We start from the raw sequence: 19,048 nt of genomic DNA on the forward strand, positions 1-19,048 counted from the left end.
GTGAAGTTCAGTTTTTTTGGATACTTAAAAAATAACAGAACTGATAAGATTAATCTTGGCACTTTAAATTGTGTAAATATAACAAGAAAGAAACACTTGAAAATGTGATATGCTATTTATGTTTTTTCACATACAATATATTGTAATTGAGCTAGCTCGTTTAGATCATAACAACTATATGCATATACCTTTGAGTAAGTTCGTTAAATCTAACTCGATGGCCCATTCTATAAAACTATACCTACCTATCATAATATTAGCTGCCAATAGACCTAAATAATAAAACCCTAAAATACGTATATATTTAAATATATTTTATATAATCGTGCAGTGACTAAGTGAGATATATTTTAATTCCTTGATGAGATATTTCAGTTAGTCTCAAGAGATTTAAAAGTAAAACAAATTCAACATATTCATATATTGAACATTTAATACAGAAGCGTTAACTAGCATACCTGATTAACAACATTTAAAACACGAGTAGTATGCGATATTGGTCTCCTATAGTCTTTGGCCCTTGCAGTGACGTATACTGGCTATCGCCACTGGAAATTGCAATCACGCACTAGTGCATTACCAATTACTAAATAGTACAATATTTAAACTACAGTACTACAGCACATGTCGAAGTACATATAATACAAAATCAAACGAATTGAATTCCCGAAAAAAATGTGTCGAATATTATCTTAAAACAATTTACATTTTATTACATACGTGAGATAAAAACTTGGGTATTTCATTTTTTGATCATTAAGAAATAAATCAACATCATAGTGAATCATCGATTTTGTCAGCATGTAAAAATATTAACATCGTCTTAAATAGTTAGAACTATTTGTTGTTTAACAAACGAGTTGTTTGAACCTCGTGTCGGATGATTTTTATAGTGGAATATCCATTTTTTAATCCAATTCTTATAGAATTTTCTGGCTTTAATCACACTTTCTGGGTCCTTGGCGTGAGAGGCCCTCAAGTCCAAGTGATGCGCAGATTCTGGTATTACCACAGCAAGCACCGTCTTCGATATGTCTTGCAACACTCCACCACTCGACCATGGATCCAATAAACCGTTGCTGTAATATTATAATTATGTAATTTTGTACATAAAGTTAATAATACATTTAAGAGTTATAACTCATAAAATCGAGATATCAAGAATCAGAGATCAGTATACACTAATATTACTAGTTAGTTAATATATTGTGCACCGTAGTACACATAGTTATACACTGATAATAATTGTCATATTTCTTTTCGATTTTATTCAAACAACATAATAATGTAGTAACTACATCAGATTATAAGTTAACTTTTAATAATATTGTGAGCCAAAATAAAACTTTCTATTTCAATTTGCATCCAATATACTTTACAGTTTAAGGTTTGCGTAATAAAATACGTTATAAACTAACTTAAACTAATAGTTACCTGAATATTATATTGGAAGCAGCGTTTAAATTTTTACCACCATATGTTTTCTCAATCGAATAAATACTAGGCTGGACCCCAAAAGTTTCAAAACAATATCTAGCATTTTCTTCAAAATTCCACGGCTTTTTTTCGAATATATCTTTTATTCCATTAGAGCACATTGGCATAACAATTTCAGTGCAGCTCTAAAACGTAGATAGTTTTAAATCAAATTTGTTTTCACAGAACATGTATTACAATTTATATTACTTGATAGCTCCATCCCTTTTCACCAAGTGTAGGAGCAGAAGAGGTCAAAATATCTAAACATTTAGATGTACCCGTATAGTTAAAGTATACACTCAATCCTCTGAAAACTGATCCCAAAAGTGTGAAATCGTCTTCTTTATGGTTTTTCATTGGTTTACAAACTTCCTGTGACATACATAAGAATAACACGTAATACCTATCATACATTTATACCATAAAATATAATCCGTTACTATTTAAGCATTATTAAACAATCGAAAATAAGTTTTTTATTCACTGGAGTTCTTATTTTTTCACTCCTGCAACCCAGAGGTTTAGTTGTATAGTAATTTAAAGTAAGTTATTATATATTTAAAAATTATAATGCTTACCTTAACTGGATGTCCGGGCAATGGTGTTAAAAAATTTGCAGGATATGGATAATTTATCATCGCCAAGTTCACATAAAGTTCAGACACCCATTCTTTCAAAGTCGAGACGTCATTGTCGTTTGTCAACGGTGAGCACAAGTTCCATTTCTGAGACAGCCACGCCTTACCATCGACTGGCATATAAATATACGTTTGATGAAATTACAATTTCATAACATCAAATAATTATTACATTACATTGCGAACGCGTAACAAATCCGATCGGTTTAAAAAAGTACAATATAAAATATTTAACGGTGAACTCTATATCTAGTATAATAATATAAAAAAATATGCATTACCCGTTTTCGTAACGTTATCAATAGCTTTCCAAGATGCTAGTATCGTCAAACCACATTCGGCACTAGTATCTGTATATACCGATGATGTGACCCGGTAAAAAGCATTACACGGTGTCATACCAGTGAATTGCCATATCGGTGCAGACGACGCAATAGCACTAAAAAGACATAACAAAATAAGTTACAAAACGTGACAAAATTATTTCCAACATAATATACACAATGAAAACTAAACGAGAACAATATATTATTTTTAAAACATTAATTAGCTTGGCGGGCCGTAGGTACTACACTATCAGAACTTAAAAATAAAAATAAATCAAATTAAACTCATATTTCACTATGACATAACACATAAAGTGATTATTTTACCACTTTTATTGAGAAAATATTCGAAGTATTTTTGTATGGACAATATTCATAAAAGAAAATATTAAAATTATTTTTCAGTAATTTTTATACGCGGGTTTGGAGGACTTTTAGGGGGATTTCCGTCGGCATTTCCGTCTATGCAGATATTTTCAAAAATTTTAAGTTTTCTTAAATCGTGTAAATAACGATCGTAAAAAGCATAATAAGAAGTAAAAAATAGAAATAGGAATAATTAAAACTGAAAACAACTTGTAACCTCACCTCACATAACAAAAATATCTACCTCAAAATATGAATGCCCAAAAACATGTTATAAGGGTTGTATTACAGAGGTCTCAGATTCTATATTTTTAATATCATAAAGCATATTATAATTTAAATTTATTATATTTTAGTTAGGTTCCGATCATCGCCTTTCGCAAGCCGACCGTAACACAACTGCCGGAGCGTTCTTATACCTAGGTACAATGAACAATAGGCCACGACTTTTAGGTATGACCATAGATATAAACGACAACTAGATAGCCGTCTTTATGCTACATATGTGACCAATGTTCGAAGTCGGCCGTCATTTGCAAAGCAGGCAATGTTTACATTTATTTTGCATTTATTCATATTATATACATACGGGTACCTATACAGCGATAATATTATTATTTTGTAATCATTGCCCGCTTTGTAAATGGCGGCTGACTTCGTCGATAAGAAGGAGGCGGCTATCTAGTAGTTGTTCTATAGTATAATGTATATAATTCTTGGAAAAATAAGGGTCAATCTCACTTTTTTGCTGAAATAAAAGGGCCTAATATAAAGGGCTAAACATATTCAAATTATGTATAATATGTTAAGCCCTGTATCTCATTTTCACCAAAAAGTGAGATTGGCCCTCCTTGACCCAAGGTCCAGAATTATATCCTATGGGTATGACCACCAACCCTTCGATGATGGCGGGATACTTGATACGGAACCAGGCAGCCAACATGCCGCCGTACGATCCGCCGAAAGCGATCACCGGATTGGCGGCTGACGGTGCAGGCGTGCCGCCCTCGACGGTGTCGTAAATGTCGCCGGTCTGGTACAGCTCACGGTTTGAGTACGACCCGTTGTGCCGCAAGTAAGTGATAAGGTCCACGTAGTCAGCGAGCGCCTGTTGCGAGGTCAGATAGCCCACCCGGCCGATGTCGTCGAACGATCGATTACCGTACGGCATCGAAACGCCATAGTAACGGTGCTCGGCGAACACGACTAGGGCCCGGAACTCTTCAGCAATCTCCCACATGAAACCCTGCGAAACCGTATTTTGACGAGCGTATTATAGGTATGTATATATATAGATACTATACTGCGGCCCACGAGAGATCAGAACCCAGTACCGTTTTCCGGACAGAACAATTTCCTCCACACACCAGCCCACCCACCGACAGCTGCTGCTCGGCAACGCTCACACATAGTGCTGAAAACGGGGCCTCGGACGGGTCGCTGCCAGTCATTCTGCATGTGAACGAGTGAAGGTACTGATCTCTCGTGGGACGGACTATATAGGTACACAAACGTAGTCATTAATATTATTATGTACGTTCAATTTAAAACAAATACAAAAAAGCGTTTTGGATTTGATTAAAATTTGACACTGTCTGGACGCGGAAACGTGTACATAATATTATTATTGAACCGTTGACTTGTTTTTTTTTTTTTTTTTTTTATTATCTGAAGACTGAAACACAAATCAAACCGTATTTTCACAAAACATTTCGATAGCTCCTTCGTTGCCAGCATAAAAAAATATTGGTCCGTTTTCTCGTTCCCAGAACGTATCGTTTATGAGGTACTTCATACGGAATGTGTCATTATTTGTAAAACTAAAATGGTCAACCTGTTAGAAAAAATTTCAAAACAATGTCTAAAAATGTTGCAATACATTTACATACAATAAATTCCCCAAAAAAAATTTCTTAACATTATGTAAAAATTTTCTTCAGAATGTAACATCTAACGCTGTTGAATCCGAAAAAAACCTTTTACTGTGTTACATGTATGCATTCTAATTTTATATTTACGGGGTACTAATATTTCTAAAGTAGTATAGTGAATAACATTCATGTCATTCATTAAAAAATTCAATACAATATTAATTATTTATATTTAATCAATTTTTACGCTGAAATAAATGTCCTAAACTCAAAAGCAAAAGCTAAAACAAAATTTTTTTTTTTTATTGATCTTAAGCTTCGGCCATTAGCTGTAGTGGTTTGTTTGTGGGTTGTTAGTGTCGGTAGGGGAAGGAACACGTGTGTGAAAAAAACAAAATTTATAAATCAATATATTTATATACCTATGTTATCAAATCTGTTCAAATAGTTTAATGTTATTGTACAGCAAGTATTTGTTTAGGCAGCAGAAAAATGTTTGATTAATAATTAGGAACTATAGAATGTTTTGGGTATGTATTTAAACCTTAATTATTTATTCAAGATAATAAAAAAAACTAAACATTAATGGTTATTTATCACACATTGAAATATTAATCCCGTGTAAATCATTTCACCTTGATTAATACACAATGATACTATGTGACATGCCTATACGCTATTCATTCCAGCCATTTTTTTTTTTTTTAAAGACAAAGCCTTGGCAAACTGGAATGGAATTAAAATCATCATTTATCTTTGACTTTAGTATAGTAAAGCACTGAATCACGATAATTGGACACAAGTAGAATGGGTCAGTTTTTGCGATGATTTATTCTATAAGAAATACAGAATATATTAAATTTAAGCTATTGGTTTTATTTTATTTAGGAACCTACTCAAGTTTCATTAATTTGCAGTAATACTTCTCTTTTAAAAAATATAGATGCCACCCATTTTTACCACTAATTATTTCTCTTAGAATTTGTTGTGAATTTTAGCGTTAAACGTCTCTAAAACCTTATTATACTTGATAAAATATTCACCCCAATATCGATTTTAACTATTTATACTTTTAGAGCTGATCACCAATTAAAAAATGAATAATAATTGTATATTCACTTACCGGTACTGTAAAATATTCGGTTTTGTACACATACCCTCCATTAGCCAGGTGCAAAGCTATCGCCAAAAATGATAAACACGCCGTAAACGACATCCCGGGCACAACTGAACTCCTTCAGATTTATATAAAAATATGTCGTAAATGACACGGTCTTTTTTCACGTACGCTGATTTCAATTCAAAAACAGACTATACTCTCGTATACAAAATATTATAAGTCCGCCTCGAGACGAACGCATCACAGTTCTGGTAACGGGAATGTTGCACAATAATATTATATCCATTCCGATTAAACTCAATTAATAATAATAATAATAATAATCGTATACATACGGACACGGTTCACATTAGATTATTATAATAAATAATAATAAAATAACATTATATCCGACAAAGCCACATGTGATGGGTACCAACACAAAAACCGTTCGCAGGTCGTTCGTAGTTTGTACTTTGACATCATAAAGCATAGTACACGTGTGAGCATTACACATGTATTATTATTATTTCACTGTTGTACCTATACTTGTACTGCATTATTACTTCTAATCTGACAAACCGTTGTGTACAAAACATTATTGTTCCGGTAGCCGGTAGGTCAGTGTGAATCGAATTGCATCTAGAGAAAGGGTAATAAATTCTCCTCCTATCCACGATTATTTTTGATCTCACTGTAAATTGTAATCAATATGAAAAGAATTTGTTTTAACTATAATATACTGGAAATTTGTGAATTAACAATAAATACAATTGCATTAGTAAGTTATAGGTTATAGATTATAGGTATTAAATTATTTTTTATATGTTTATTATATATACAGGATTGAGGATAATAATAGGTAATCACTAATCCGTAATAATATAATATAATAAGACACTCATGAATTCAATAACTATTAACGTTCTTAAAGATATTTGTTTTACATCATTGTTTTTATTATTTATTTAGCAATTGGTACTGGGCTATTCAGCATTTAAATAATTAGTAGTTAACTAACTATTAAGTAGGTAGTAAAAATCAACATTTAAAAAAAATTATATTTTTACAATTTTTAATTCCTTTTTTCAAAACAGATTATTTTTTTTGGAGTGCTTCTATACAAAAAATCGAATTTTCAATGAGTAGGAAGTGTATGAGTTATAAATACGTTTTTTTTTATTTTTTATATGATTGGAGGGAAGTGTACATGGGTGTTCCGCAAAATGTTGATCCACTACTCCGCTAGGTAGGCAAAACTTTAAGCTCTCGTCCAAAATTGTATTTCTATATAGATCGAAATACTCCAAATAATATTCTGCTCCGTAATATTAAATTAAAAATGTATTTTGTCATCTAAAAAGGAAAAAAATTTATAAATAATAACGATAAAAATAGAAAATATTTTCAAAAACGTTAATATTTTCTGAAATAATGACTGTTTTACGTTAAATGGATCATCCTGTATTATATACAATATAGTATATTATTCATAGATGAAATAATAGTGGCTCTACTAATTTATTATTACGGATCAATAAACACGGTACGTACGTCAGATAGGTGGACAATTTATTAATGTCAACAATATTAATTTATCAATGATATAATATTGGTATAATACGAGAGATGACTTGTAAGACCTTCGTGCATCCTGTTTTCCGAGATTTTAAAATGGCATTACCTTTAAAACTTAGTTTAACGTTTCCGCATACGTCTATATAGGTCAGCGTTTCTTAAAAATGTTTATCCACGGAACACTTTTGTATGTCCACTTTTATCGTAGAACCCCTACTTTTAATTTTAATTTTTTTGCTTTTTAGATTTTTTTTTTGGCTTTCAACAATAAGTTATTACCGCTCGACAACTATAGAACCTCTACTGGGTTTCATTGGTCATTTTTAGCGTCATTTTATGTAAGGATTATTTGCAATAAAAAATATAATTTTTTAATTTAATAACAACGTGTATACTGTATACTGTATTTAATCCAAAAAATATTTTAAACGACATACAAACAGGACTTCTAAATTTTAATTTTAATGAGAGTTTCGCGGAACACAGTTTAAGAAACGTTTTATAACCTATATTATAGGTTATGTACATAAAATAAGCTCTCAAAAGTACAATACTACAGCACTCAACATCAGTTATAACTAACAAAATAATAAATTAATTAAACCCAAATTTTATAACATGCGTACCGTAACTCTAGATAAGCATAGATATTCCAACTGTAATTGATTTGCAATTTTTTTTACTATTGGTGATTAAAAATAAACCGTAGGATATTATTGATTTGCGAAGTGGCTTCACGAATGACAACAAGTTGATGTACTTATACTTACAAATTGGAAATTACTCAAAAGTGATTTTATTTTTTTATTTGAGGTGAATTTTCTCTACAAATCAGTTATTAGTATATATCTTCTGTTTTAATTACGATATTCGAAGATATCTTCTAAGACCATGACTTTAACATTCAATTTGTCAATTTAAAAATCATTTTTTATTGTTTGGAATTTAAATTGAATGAATTTAAATTTGCATTTACGCATGACCTGAATACAATAAATTATATTGTTATGTACATATTATGTGCAAATGCGATTAATTCACAGCTGTTCCAAAAAACATTTCTATAGTTTTGCATTCCATCTAAATGTGTTGACATTTTTAAAATTTAAGATTTCGATAAAATATCACATCATTGTAAAATCAATACATTCAGCGATCCGTTCAGAATCTAAAAATTTAAAGGGGGGGGGATAGTAAACCGGTTTGCTGTACGGTTGTATGCATCTTCGTCATTGTGAGGAGCAAGTCAATGTAATAGTGTAATGTATATTGTGTTAGATTTGAATTCAATTAGAAATTATAGCATAGGTAAAACGATCCTGAGCGAAGACGGTCTGTCAACCCATCATATAACTTATTAGTACTTATATTTTATGATAAATTTATATTGCTATTAAAGTAATTTATTTTACTGTAAGCCTAGGGTGCCTGGGCTGCACCTGCAATTTTTAAAAGGCGCCGGTCAACCGAGTTTTAAGTAAGAAGGGTTACAACTTTTGTTTAAAAAAAAAATTACTATTTTATGTGGATATCGTTATAATTACTATTTACTTAGATTATTAATTATAAATAGATATTTCAGACTTTTTTATAACTATATATAAATATTTCATTGTAGAGGGGGGGGGGCTTTAAAACTACCGATTAATTCCATCCATTATTCGGCTGCGGTATATAGCCTCGAATCCCACGAGATCGGTCAATGGTTGACAGTTTTTTTACTACACAATATACTAAATATTATGTATAGGTAGCGATTTAACTGTGTGTTTAAGTTATCTTAGACATCAATAAATATTTTTATGATTGTAGTTTATATAGTTGTAGAATTTCAAAGTAATATATCGATTTTATATTAATATTGGACATAATATTTAGATACAATTTAAACTGTGATAAACCTAACATTTAAAATTATAATTATATTTTACCTAATAATAAAATTGGAGATTTTTTATATTCTTCTATTTGTTCAGGTCTATCAAACTAATTTTTATAAAAACAAAAACTATGACATACTTATAGTTTTTAAAAAAGCATTTAGTTTAAAGGTAATTGGGGTTTGTAAAAAATCGTACGTGGTCTATTGGCACTTCTTTTAAATTATGTTGTTTTATAAAAATATTTCAAAAAAATGCCAACGGCACGTAGTGTTCCCAAGCGGTCACCCATCCAAGTACTAACTACGCCCGACGTTGCTTAACTTCAGTGATCGGACGAGAACTGGTGTATTCAACGTGGTATGGTCGTTGGCGATTGAATTTTAGTATTTTATTTTATTTAAATGTAAAATTGATCAACATGATTCACTTTATTCACAAAACAAAATGAATTTGACATTTGGTATCAAAATATATTTTGTTTTAATGTGAACTTTAAATGAGTATACCTATTTTATAGCCACTAAATTAATTTTTAATTACCTAGTTCCATCTTCCATGTTGCCTTTTGACAAATTTCCAATCTCCTTGATTTGTAAATATTTTTTTATCCTTAAAAGGTACATAATATATTTCATAAGAAAAAAGCGGGCAATATTGTCCTATATCATAATTTTTTCTAGGTAAGTTACCTATACGATACAAGTTTCAATTTTTTTTTAAACAAAATTTTAAAATGTACAATCACCGGTGTGATTTATTTGTATTCTTACATGTTACCTACATTTATATAATATTATATTGTGCGATAACGGAGCAAATTTTAATTTAACGGTCATGTTCACAAATCACACGGGCACGTTGTTAAATTCGGTTTGAATTGTTTTATTTTAAAATTTGTTCCATAACTAATTGCAGTTGGCACAGAACGAATACGATTATTTAAAACGAATTACAATACTGAGTTATATATTTATTCACTATAAGCACCGTTAACACGGGTTGGCATTCAACGGTCATTACTCATTAGTCGGCAAACTTCAACCACTTAGATAATATTTTATATTATTATTTACATTAAATTGCTACTTCGCATATTAAACTCGCTATTAAAAATAATTCATAATTAACAAAACATTTTCAATGATTTCATTCTTCTACAATCATGGGTGCCGACTATTGGGGTACTGTGGTGCTCATTGCTCAAGTACCCCATGAAACAAATAAACATATAAAATGTATATATAAATATTCAATATGTTAACACAATACGTGTGGAAATTATCATTTTTAATTAATATATGTCATAGGTTTTCTTGTTGTTTATAATTATTTATCATTTACTATACTTGATAAATTTTTCAAAATATTTTTACTCGTTTTGAGTTGTCAACGGACAATTTTTTTCAATTTCTTCAGTTTTTTTTTTAAATGTCGATAAAATTTTATTTGTCGGGTCGAAAAGCGTGAAACTTTAATACAAGACTCCTGCTATATTGTCACAATAGCAGTTGCAAATAATATTAAAAACACATTGGCACAATTTTTTTATAAGTATTTAAAGTTCGAATTTTTACAAAATGTATCAAATTTAAACTTAAAAATGTATAAAATGTTCAACTTTTATAGCTACTATTGAAAATTTAAAACAAGGTTCCACGTAAGTAGTCAATTTTGTAACCGAAAAATCTAAAAATATACATAAACATAGTTTTTTTATAGTTATTTTAAGTTCAAATTTGGACGAAATTACATTGTGAATAACCAAGAATAACGATTTTAGTTATTTTTTTGTAATTTTATAATTAGTAGTAACAATATAAATATAAATATTTTATATAAAATATCCTAGACTAACATACCCGTCTTCGCTCAGAATCGTTTTTCGTATACAATGATATTTTATCATTGAATTCAAATTTAATATCATTCATTTAAGTGGCCTACTTGAAACCTACTGTACAGCCACATCCACTTAACTGATTTTTTTAGTTTGGTAATAAGTTAATTAATTTTAAAATCGGAGAACCCGGCGCCAATGTCTGCAGTAACAAAATCTTTTTCATTCGTTACATATCTACACTCTACATACATACAAACATAGGTATGTTATCCTATAGGTATCTACAAATTAACCTATGTAAATAGTTTATAGGTATTATAAACATTTAAAATGTAACAGTTATAAATCTACATTTATATGACACATTTGTACCCATGATAAATAAAACTTAATTAAATAAAAATAATATCAATAAAAAAAAAAAAAAACAATAAATGTAAATATGAAACGTATATAGTATAACGTACAGTATACGTTATACTATATACGTTTCATATTTACATTTATTGTTTTTTTGACATTTTTTTAACTGCGGTATAAATAACTTATGAGGAACCTTGTATTAAATTTTCAAGCTTGAAATTACACATTGTACATTTGTACCTTGGTCAGTAAAACCTAATTAAATAATAATAAAATCAACAAAAAAAAACATAAATTGTTTAATACGTGTGATCCACGGATAACAACATTTGTTGCTTAAATTTAATTGTATTTTTGATATTTTTTTAATTGCAGTATGAACAACTTTGTTGAAAATAATATCTTTAAATAGCACAAAAAGAGTTTAATTATGTTTAATATTATATTATGTCTAATCATTTATTATATAAATATTTAGTGAACATTTTAAGTCTCTACAGTTATTCAATATTAGTTATATACAGTTATTTAAAATCAATTTTGTCAAAATCTGGATTTGCCTAAAAATTCCAGTGTTTCCCTAATTTGTTTGTTTTGTTTTTCCAATAATTTTGAAAAGTATTGCTATTTTTTTACTTTAGAAGAATTTCTCCTAACTATAGTACCTATCCGATTTTCTACAATAAACCACTTTCAAAGGTGAATTTTAGCATTTTATCTACTAAAAAAGGGTCACCAGAGTATCGGACACGTAAATAAAAAATACGCATCACTGTAAAAATGTAACTCCAATACTTTAATCGGTCAGCTCGGAATCTAAAATCATAGATACACAAGATACCAAGATCCGCATTTGTTGTCTCCGACTTAACAAATGCGTAGCAAATCAATTTTCAATCAGCAGTTAGTTTAGTTAGGTTAGGTAATATAAAAGTGGGGTGTTTTTCGATTTTCCAATTAATACCAAGTGAGTTACGAACATTTTAAAATTGTAATAAAATCGCTTCAAACTTAAAATATAGAGAAAAACTTCTAAGGCTGAGCAGTGAAAAACAAGTGCCATGATGATAGTATGACACACTGGCACACTACATACCCACTGCAATAGACATTGCATATATACATAATAACCTTGGCCACCCATTCGCACTGCTCTGGTTTGCGATGGTTGTGGACAGATTATTAAAGAATGCAGTAGGTCGTGGCAGTTTTTACTGCATTGGTGATATTTGGTGTGCGCCGCGCCTATGAGAACGTGAATAATTTTGTAAAAATTAAATTTTATAATAGGATAATATGATAATGTAGATCAATTAACTTTAATGAGAAAACAAGTAAAACTAAACTTTAATAACTGCTTAATGCAAATCTTCAATATTGCACTTGTAAGACGATCGTGGAAAAAACAACAAACATGAGTGTGACGTATTATGGGTAAAACCAACAAATTAATTAAACATTTTTATTCACTACATACAATTTATTTTAAACCCCCTCCGCCTTTCACACTAATACAATATTAAGGAAACTACATGAGTGCGCATATTAATGATACTTGAACAACATATACCGAGAATAAATTTAATCAAATCAGGTACGTACTACTGTGATTCATAACTGGGAAATCACGAGGTAAATATGTGTGACCATATGAAGGCACCAGTGGAATATCAAGATACGTCCAAAATTACAATTTTCCAAACCATTTATTTTTTCTATATGCATATTAGAAACATTTTAATGGTTATATTTACATTATTTTGGTTTTAACATTATATTGGTTGTATTCTATTTCATATAATTAGCAAATTTTAACTATTTAATAAAATAAACACAATATTATTACTATAACGTTAAAATTTTGGTTTTTTAGGCGCAACAACAGAATACGTTCAAAACGTATCTGCAGTTTATTGCACCGAATATGTTATAGCATTGATTAAATTTATTTTATTTATTCTATCAATATTAGTGAGTCCACAGTTTTTCCAATTATTTAATAATTAACTGGCTATTAAGCAACACAGTGCATACCAATATTATTGGTCTTATTATCAAATCCATTACATATCTATTTACATATACCGTTAATGCATCGAAAAAATAGTTACAAATAGCATAGTATATCTGGTTCTTGCACCGGGCAAAAAGTTTTCTCTTTAGAGATATATATTTGTGAGATACGTCCGGACGTATTTGGTTATTGCACCGAACAGAATGAATAAAATAGGTTTTTGGTAGAGATTTTTCAAAACATTGATTGTACATATCTGGTTGTTGCACCAATTGATAGACAATTTTGTTCCATATATTTTGATGTAAAAAACGCAATTTTGAACATTTAGGACGTATCTCGTTATTGCACCGGTGCCTTCATATTGTCTATGTTAATAAATGAAATCCAATACAACTTAAAGAGTAGTAGGTATATTGTGTGGTATGAGCAAGAAGTGAGCTATTTTAGTCGCTGGCGACGTTAGCGACACGAGCCACACATAATATTTTTTTATCACACTTCCTCTGTCCCCGCCGAAGAAAACACCTCTATCGATATTATGGTAATCCGTAGTCAACTTTTCTTCTCGTATCTAGCCATCTCGGTATCTAGATTTTCCTAACTGTTTCATATAATATAACAGTACGAGAGTAACAGTATACTCATACCAGTTACTAGTTACTAGTTAGTATTTGATATAGAAGATAAAACGTATCGTCCATGTGTATTAATCTGACTTGGACGGTAATCTTCCCACCCAGTAACGGGATTCCCATTTTAATGCCTGTCGGTCGGAAAAAAAAATCGTTTGCTGTCCGCTGAGCAGAAAAAAGGTCATTTCCTAATATGCATAAACTGGAATCGAAAATTAAACTTTCAGCGTGCAGACGCGATAAAAAATATTTATCTCCTACTCGTAAAGTCCTAACACACATAATTGTAAAATATTTATTTCAATTTTACTACTAACGTTAGCAAATTGTTGGATAGGGTTCACCCAGAACTAAAATAATATTTTAAAATTTGGAAAAATATATACATTGAAAAATATAAATAAATTACATTTTTTTGTTTATTTAATATTATAATTTATAATATCTTAAAATTGTGAATTATTGGTAATTTAGTTCGATAAGAATTCTAAATACTTTTTTAACCAAAATATTTGCAATTTTTCTAGCTGTAGCCACTAGCCACCGTCAACACTCGTCACTTAGCCACATCGAGACATGTATACATAAGTCTATTAGTAACATGTTAGTTGGGCAGCTGTTGTAAGGTCAATTATGATTATTAGGAGAAACCAACTACTACATATAAAATATATCAATACAATTTATTTGTTTTTAATTTTTTAATAGCAAAAATAGTACTTAGGTAGTATCGACTTCGTTATTTTACATTTTGTTTTTTATACTTATAATATCGTATTATTGTAGATATCCTTGACTATCTCTTTTTCTTACAATGTCATGTTGGTCATATTTCAATCACTTGCAGTGTTATTAGTGTTAATACATGAATAAATCTAAATGTATAATAATATTATTATGTTTTATATTATGTACATTTGGGGGGGGAGGGGGGGGAGGGAGATCAAGTATTTGCCGACTGAAACATAATTTATGCCGACTGTAAAAATGTTGACCCGTAATTTCTTGAAACAAACTATGTGAAGTACCTATAAAAATTCCTGTTTTTTCTGTATAATAGGTAAGGTGCACTAAAATAATTCAAATTTGATAAATATTATACTAAAAAACATTATAAAAAAATTGAACTAAAACATTTTGAACAGTTCTATGCATATAGTCAGTTATATTACTATTTGTTACTTGTACCTATATCATACAACCGCTAGCCGTACAGGTACAGGATTGTCTGGATTATTTAAACTTTAAAAAGTGTGTATTATTAAATCAATATATTATGATAAGGGTTATAGGAACCAAAATCTAAAATAAAACTTCGGCATCTGCATGTTACACTTATTGAAGAACCTAGGTAAACCACCGCCGTGTAAAAATTGATCAGGAATATAATATATGTGCTTGCCAGTGGTTGTTTTTTAAGTTACCCATTTGAGCTGGTCCAGACTTTTACTCCCCTCTATTAAAAACTTAAATGACTCCACTGACTGTAATAATAACAATATAAACCTACCACCCACAGCCCACAAATAGGAGCATGAGATAGCAATATTATTAGCGATAGCATACCGATGGACGACGGTACTTAAAAAGTTATTGTAGGTATTATATACGTATAATCCCAATTGCCGCCGGCCTAGCTCTCTCCGTGTTTAAAATTTTAAATATATTTATTTAGCAACTATATGCACGATATAGTAAGAAAGGGGTGTGGAGGCAACATGCACTGACCACTGAGTAGATAATATTCGTCGTGGTAATTGACCAGAAGGTACCAATATTATTTATATATATTATTATAATCTACATTCTATTATTGGTATGGAAAACCATCGAATGACCGAAGCACCCTATTGTATAGTTATAAATTATAATTATACATATTAAACATATTATATATATATTATATACGTATATTAAAATTATAATATTATTTCAACATAAATAAAATATATTATATCGTATAGATACTAATTATAAATAAGGAATTTAATTACCATATTTAAATGGGTTTAGTATTTCTAAGAAACGTAATTGTTTTTCCTTAACTATTAATATTAGTATATCACTTAATACTTACCCGAGCACGGTAGTAAACAAGTATACTACTTCCATTCAAATCAATAAACTTAATACGCTAATACGACACCTAGTTTTATAGAAACAAAATAAAAAACACTACCGTGTTATCAAAATTAATTACAACACGGATCCAGTATCCACGTACATTTACATAATTGTTGTAGTTTCTTAGAAGTCTACTGTTTCACACATTTCTATTTAGGTAATACACCTTGCGCGCAAGTGTTTAATTATTTTGATAGGTCAACGAAAAATAATTATGATACTCAAAAGTCATGGCTTATGATCAGTGCAAATATATTATATACTGCAGCAGGCTTGTGAAATAGTAACAACAAATCTTAGTATAACATGGTTTCGATTGAAGTGTTAATAGTTAATAGGTACCATTAATATTAAACAAATGGATACTACCTAGTAATACTTATACAATACGTCAATATACTTCCACTATACTTATACTATATATAATACATATACACTTTTAGGACACCATTAATTAGAGACAAACGATAGTTGTCACTTGTACATAAGCTTCTAATTATCGATGAAGAAACTAACATTTAAACAAGAATGAAAGAAATGCAATCATGTTGCGATTAAGAGGACGCTACATGGACATTTGTTGTCTCCGTCTTACAAGTGCGAATCATATAGGTCAAGGCTGTAACTGGTTGGGGGGGAGTACAGGGGCATTACAGGGAGGAGTAGAGAGGGAATACAGGGAGTACAGGGATCCAGACTCGAACTTTAAGTCCAACTAGATCAGTGATTCCCAACCTTTTTTTACTCAAAGCACCTTTTAGAATTTCAAAAATCCCCCTTCCGGATTTTTATATACTAAATTCTTAAATCAAAAAAAATTAAAAAGACCCACATGTTGGTAAGTCCAGTCACATTTTTTTTTTATGGAAGTATTTAAAGTTCGATTTTTTACAAAAGACGTAAGAATCACGAAAATTTGCAAACTATTTCTAGTTAGAAATTCTTAAAAATGTTTCTTTTTAAATCTAAGATTTTAAAATGTAATACAAGATTTCTTATAAGGCTATCTACCTTTTTAAAAAAAAAAAAGTCTATAAGAAAGTCTAACTGTAGACACTTGAGACTTACATCTTATGTTTATTTTATCAATTCCTATACTTGATAACATTTCCAAAATATTTTTACTTATTTTGAGTTGTTTGCGGATAATTTCAAATTTTTAGACCATAATATGAATAGAATATTTTGATTGTTTACTATATCCTGATCTTTGGAATACGTAATGTCTTTAATTACTTATATAAATTAAATATACATTAAAAAAGACAATTTACTGTAGTTGTCGTATTCTTTAACGATTAATAACAGCGTTTAATATTCTGATTACCAAATGGCAATCGTTAATTATCTATTGGGAATTTCCCGAACGTTTAACCACACGCAAGAAGCCATAATATTGTTGTTATTTTTATTATTATTATTATTAATTAGAAAATAAAATTATCGTTTAATAACTGTAGTGGGAATATACTACCTATAGTACTTATAGTACCTACTACAGTACTACCAGGACACCTATAGTGGTTTGTATGAATCATCCGATCATCGATATTTGTCCTATAAAAGAACAAGTCTAACACTCCGAAAAACATAATCTACCATCCAATTGTCGAAAGAACTCTATCAACGCACAATTCAAGAGTCAACGTTCAGACAACTCCACCATCAACATGATTCGCAACTTGTCTATGTTTCTTTTGGTCGTCGCAGTGGGTAAGTACCCACAAACAACATACAAAATATTATGTTAATAAATTTATTCAGCCCAATAATATTACTAATTATGCATCCATTTCAACTGTTAAATTTTACTTAAAGTATAAGCATTTTCATAATTGCTATTTTAACTGATAGATAATAATCAACTAGCAGTTTTAAAAATTATGCTGTAGGTTAAGTACTTTAGAATTGAGCTGAAAATTCACTGGGAACTTGATTTTAAAAATACAATTTAGTTATGACACTAGAAGAATTACTAGATAGGTACCCACTCGATTTTTTTTTAATTAGTTTTAAATTATTTTCTCTGCAAAATTTTTAAATTTTTAATCACAAATTAAAGTATAAAATATTCAGTTTCAAAAATGTCAACACTTGAGATTAAATAACATCGATTGGGGCTTTAGAAATTATTTATGGCAGTTTACAGTTTGAATAGTAATTTAGTATTTGCTGCTGTATAATACCAACTTTTTTTTTATTATTTTAATAGAAAACATTATATTTAAATGTATAAATATTTGCTATATCCACATAATATACTGAATATAATTTCACCATTAAATATACTTTAAATTTTAATGTTTGAGAAATCTGTCCTCCTAAACTAAGTCGAGTCCAGCATTTAAAAATAAAACTAACCAAAAATATACAAAATATTACCACTGGGAGCTAAGGAATTGCTTTTTTCACGTAAAGGTAATAAGGCATATTTTAACGAATAAAAATGTCCATTTAACTCACATAGTCACAATATAGCTATTGACAACTTTAGAAACATTTTACACTTAGCCCATTAGCGCCAGAGTTTTTTTATTTACAATTTTAACCAAAATGTTGTTGAAAATGTATATGTTATACCTCAAAAATGATTGTAAAAAATCTATGTTGCCATATATATTAATCAGTTAATAGATTGTATAATTAAAAATTAAGAATAATACATTTCATAATATGACATATTGCATCAGCTTAAACCTGCCTTTGGCTTACTTATTTCAAATTTATTTTCGATAAAATCAAACTTTGGGCGAAACTATTTACTAGTAACTAGTTACAGCCTACAGGGGTTAGAGGTCCTAGAAACCCAAAATTCAAAATAAACCATGGAAT

General features: G+C 29.7%; 1 protein-coding gene and 1 non-coding gene across 2 annotated transcripts; both read right to left on the reverse strand.

Annotated features, from left to right (window-relative positions):
• Positions 1-406: 406 nt before the first annotated feature.
• LOC132941235 (lysosomal Pro-X carboxypeptidase-like) lies at positions 407-6,136 on the reverse strand. Its single transcript, XM_061009186.1, has 8 exons — positions 5,804-6,136; positions 4,503-4,643; positions 3,706-4,055; positions 2,399-2,556; positions 2,058-2,230; positions 1,687-1,851; positions 1,435-1,622; positions 407-1,079 (listed from the first exon to the last, which is right to left on the reverse strand). The coding sequence occupies exons 1-8, from the start codon at positions 5,894-5,896 to the stop codon at positions 824-826; spliced, it is 1,524 nt and encodes a 507-aa protein (XP_060865169.1). The 5' UTR covers positions 5,897-6,136; the 3' UTR covers positions 407-823.
• Positions 6,137-9,492: 3,356 nt separating this feature from the next.
• On the reverse strand, positions 9,493-9,611 carry LOC132942230 (5S ribosomal RNA). Its single transcript, XR_009664247.1, has one exon. It is a non-coding gene; the product is annotated as a 5S ribosomal RNA (ribosomal RNA).
• Positions 9,612-19,048: the final 9,437 nt, after the last annotated feature.

Source organism: Metopolophium dirhodum, chromosome 3 (genome assembly GCF_019925205.1).
Source record: "Metopolophium dirhodum isolate CAU chromosome 3, ASM1992520v1, whole genome shotgun sequence".
Lineage (NCBI taxonomy): Eukaryota > Metazoa > Arthropoda > Insecta > Hemiptera > Aphididae > Metopolophium > Metopolophium dirhodum.

Coding starts and splice junctions, on each gene's coding strand:
- LOC132941235 (XM_061009186.1), bottom strand. CDS start 5,896: ATGTCGTTTACGGCGTGTTTATCATTTTTGGCGATAGCTTTGCACCTG. Junction 2,557..3,705: donor TATCCCGCCATCATCGAAGG/GTTGGTGGTCAT, acceptor ATGTCTTTTTAG/TGCTATTGCGTCGTCTGCAC. Junction 1,852..2,057: donor TGCCCGGACATCCAGTTAAG/GTAAGCATTATA, acceptor TGTATGTCACAG/GAAGTTTGTAAACCAATGAA.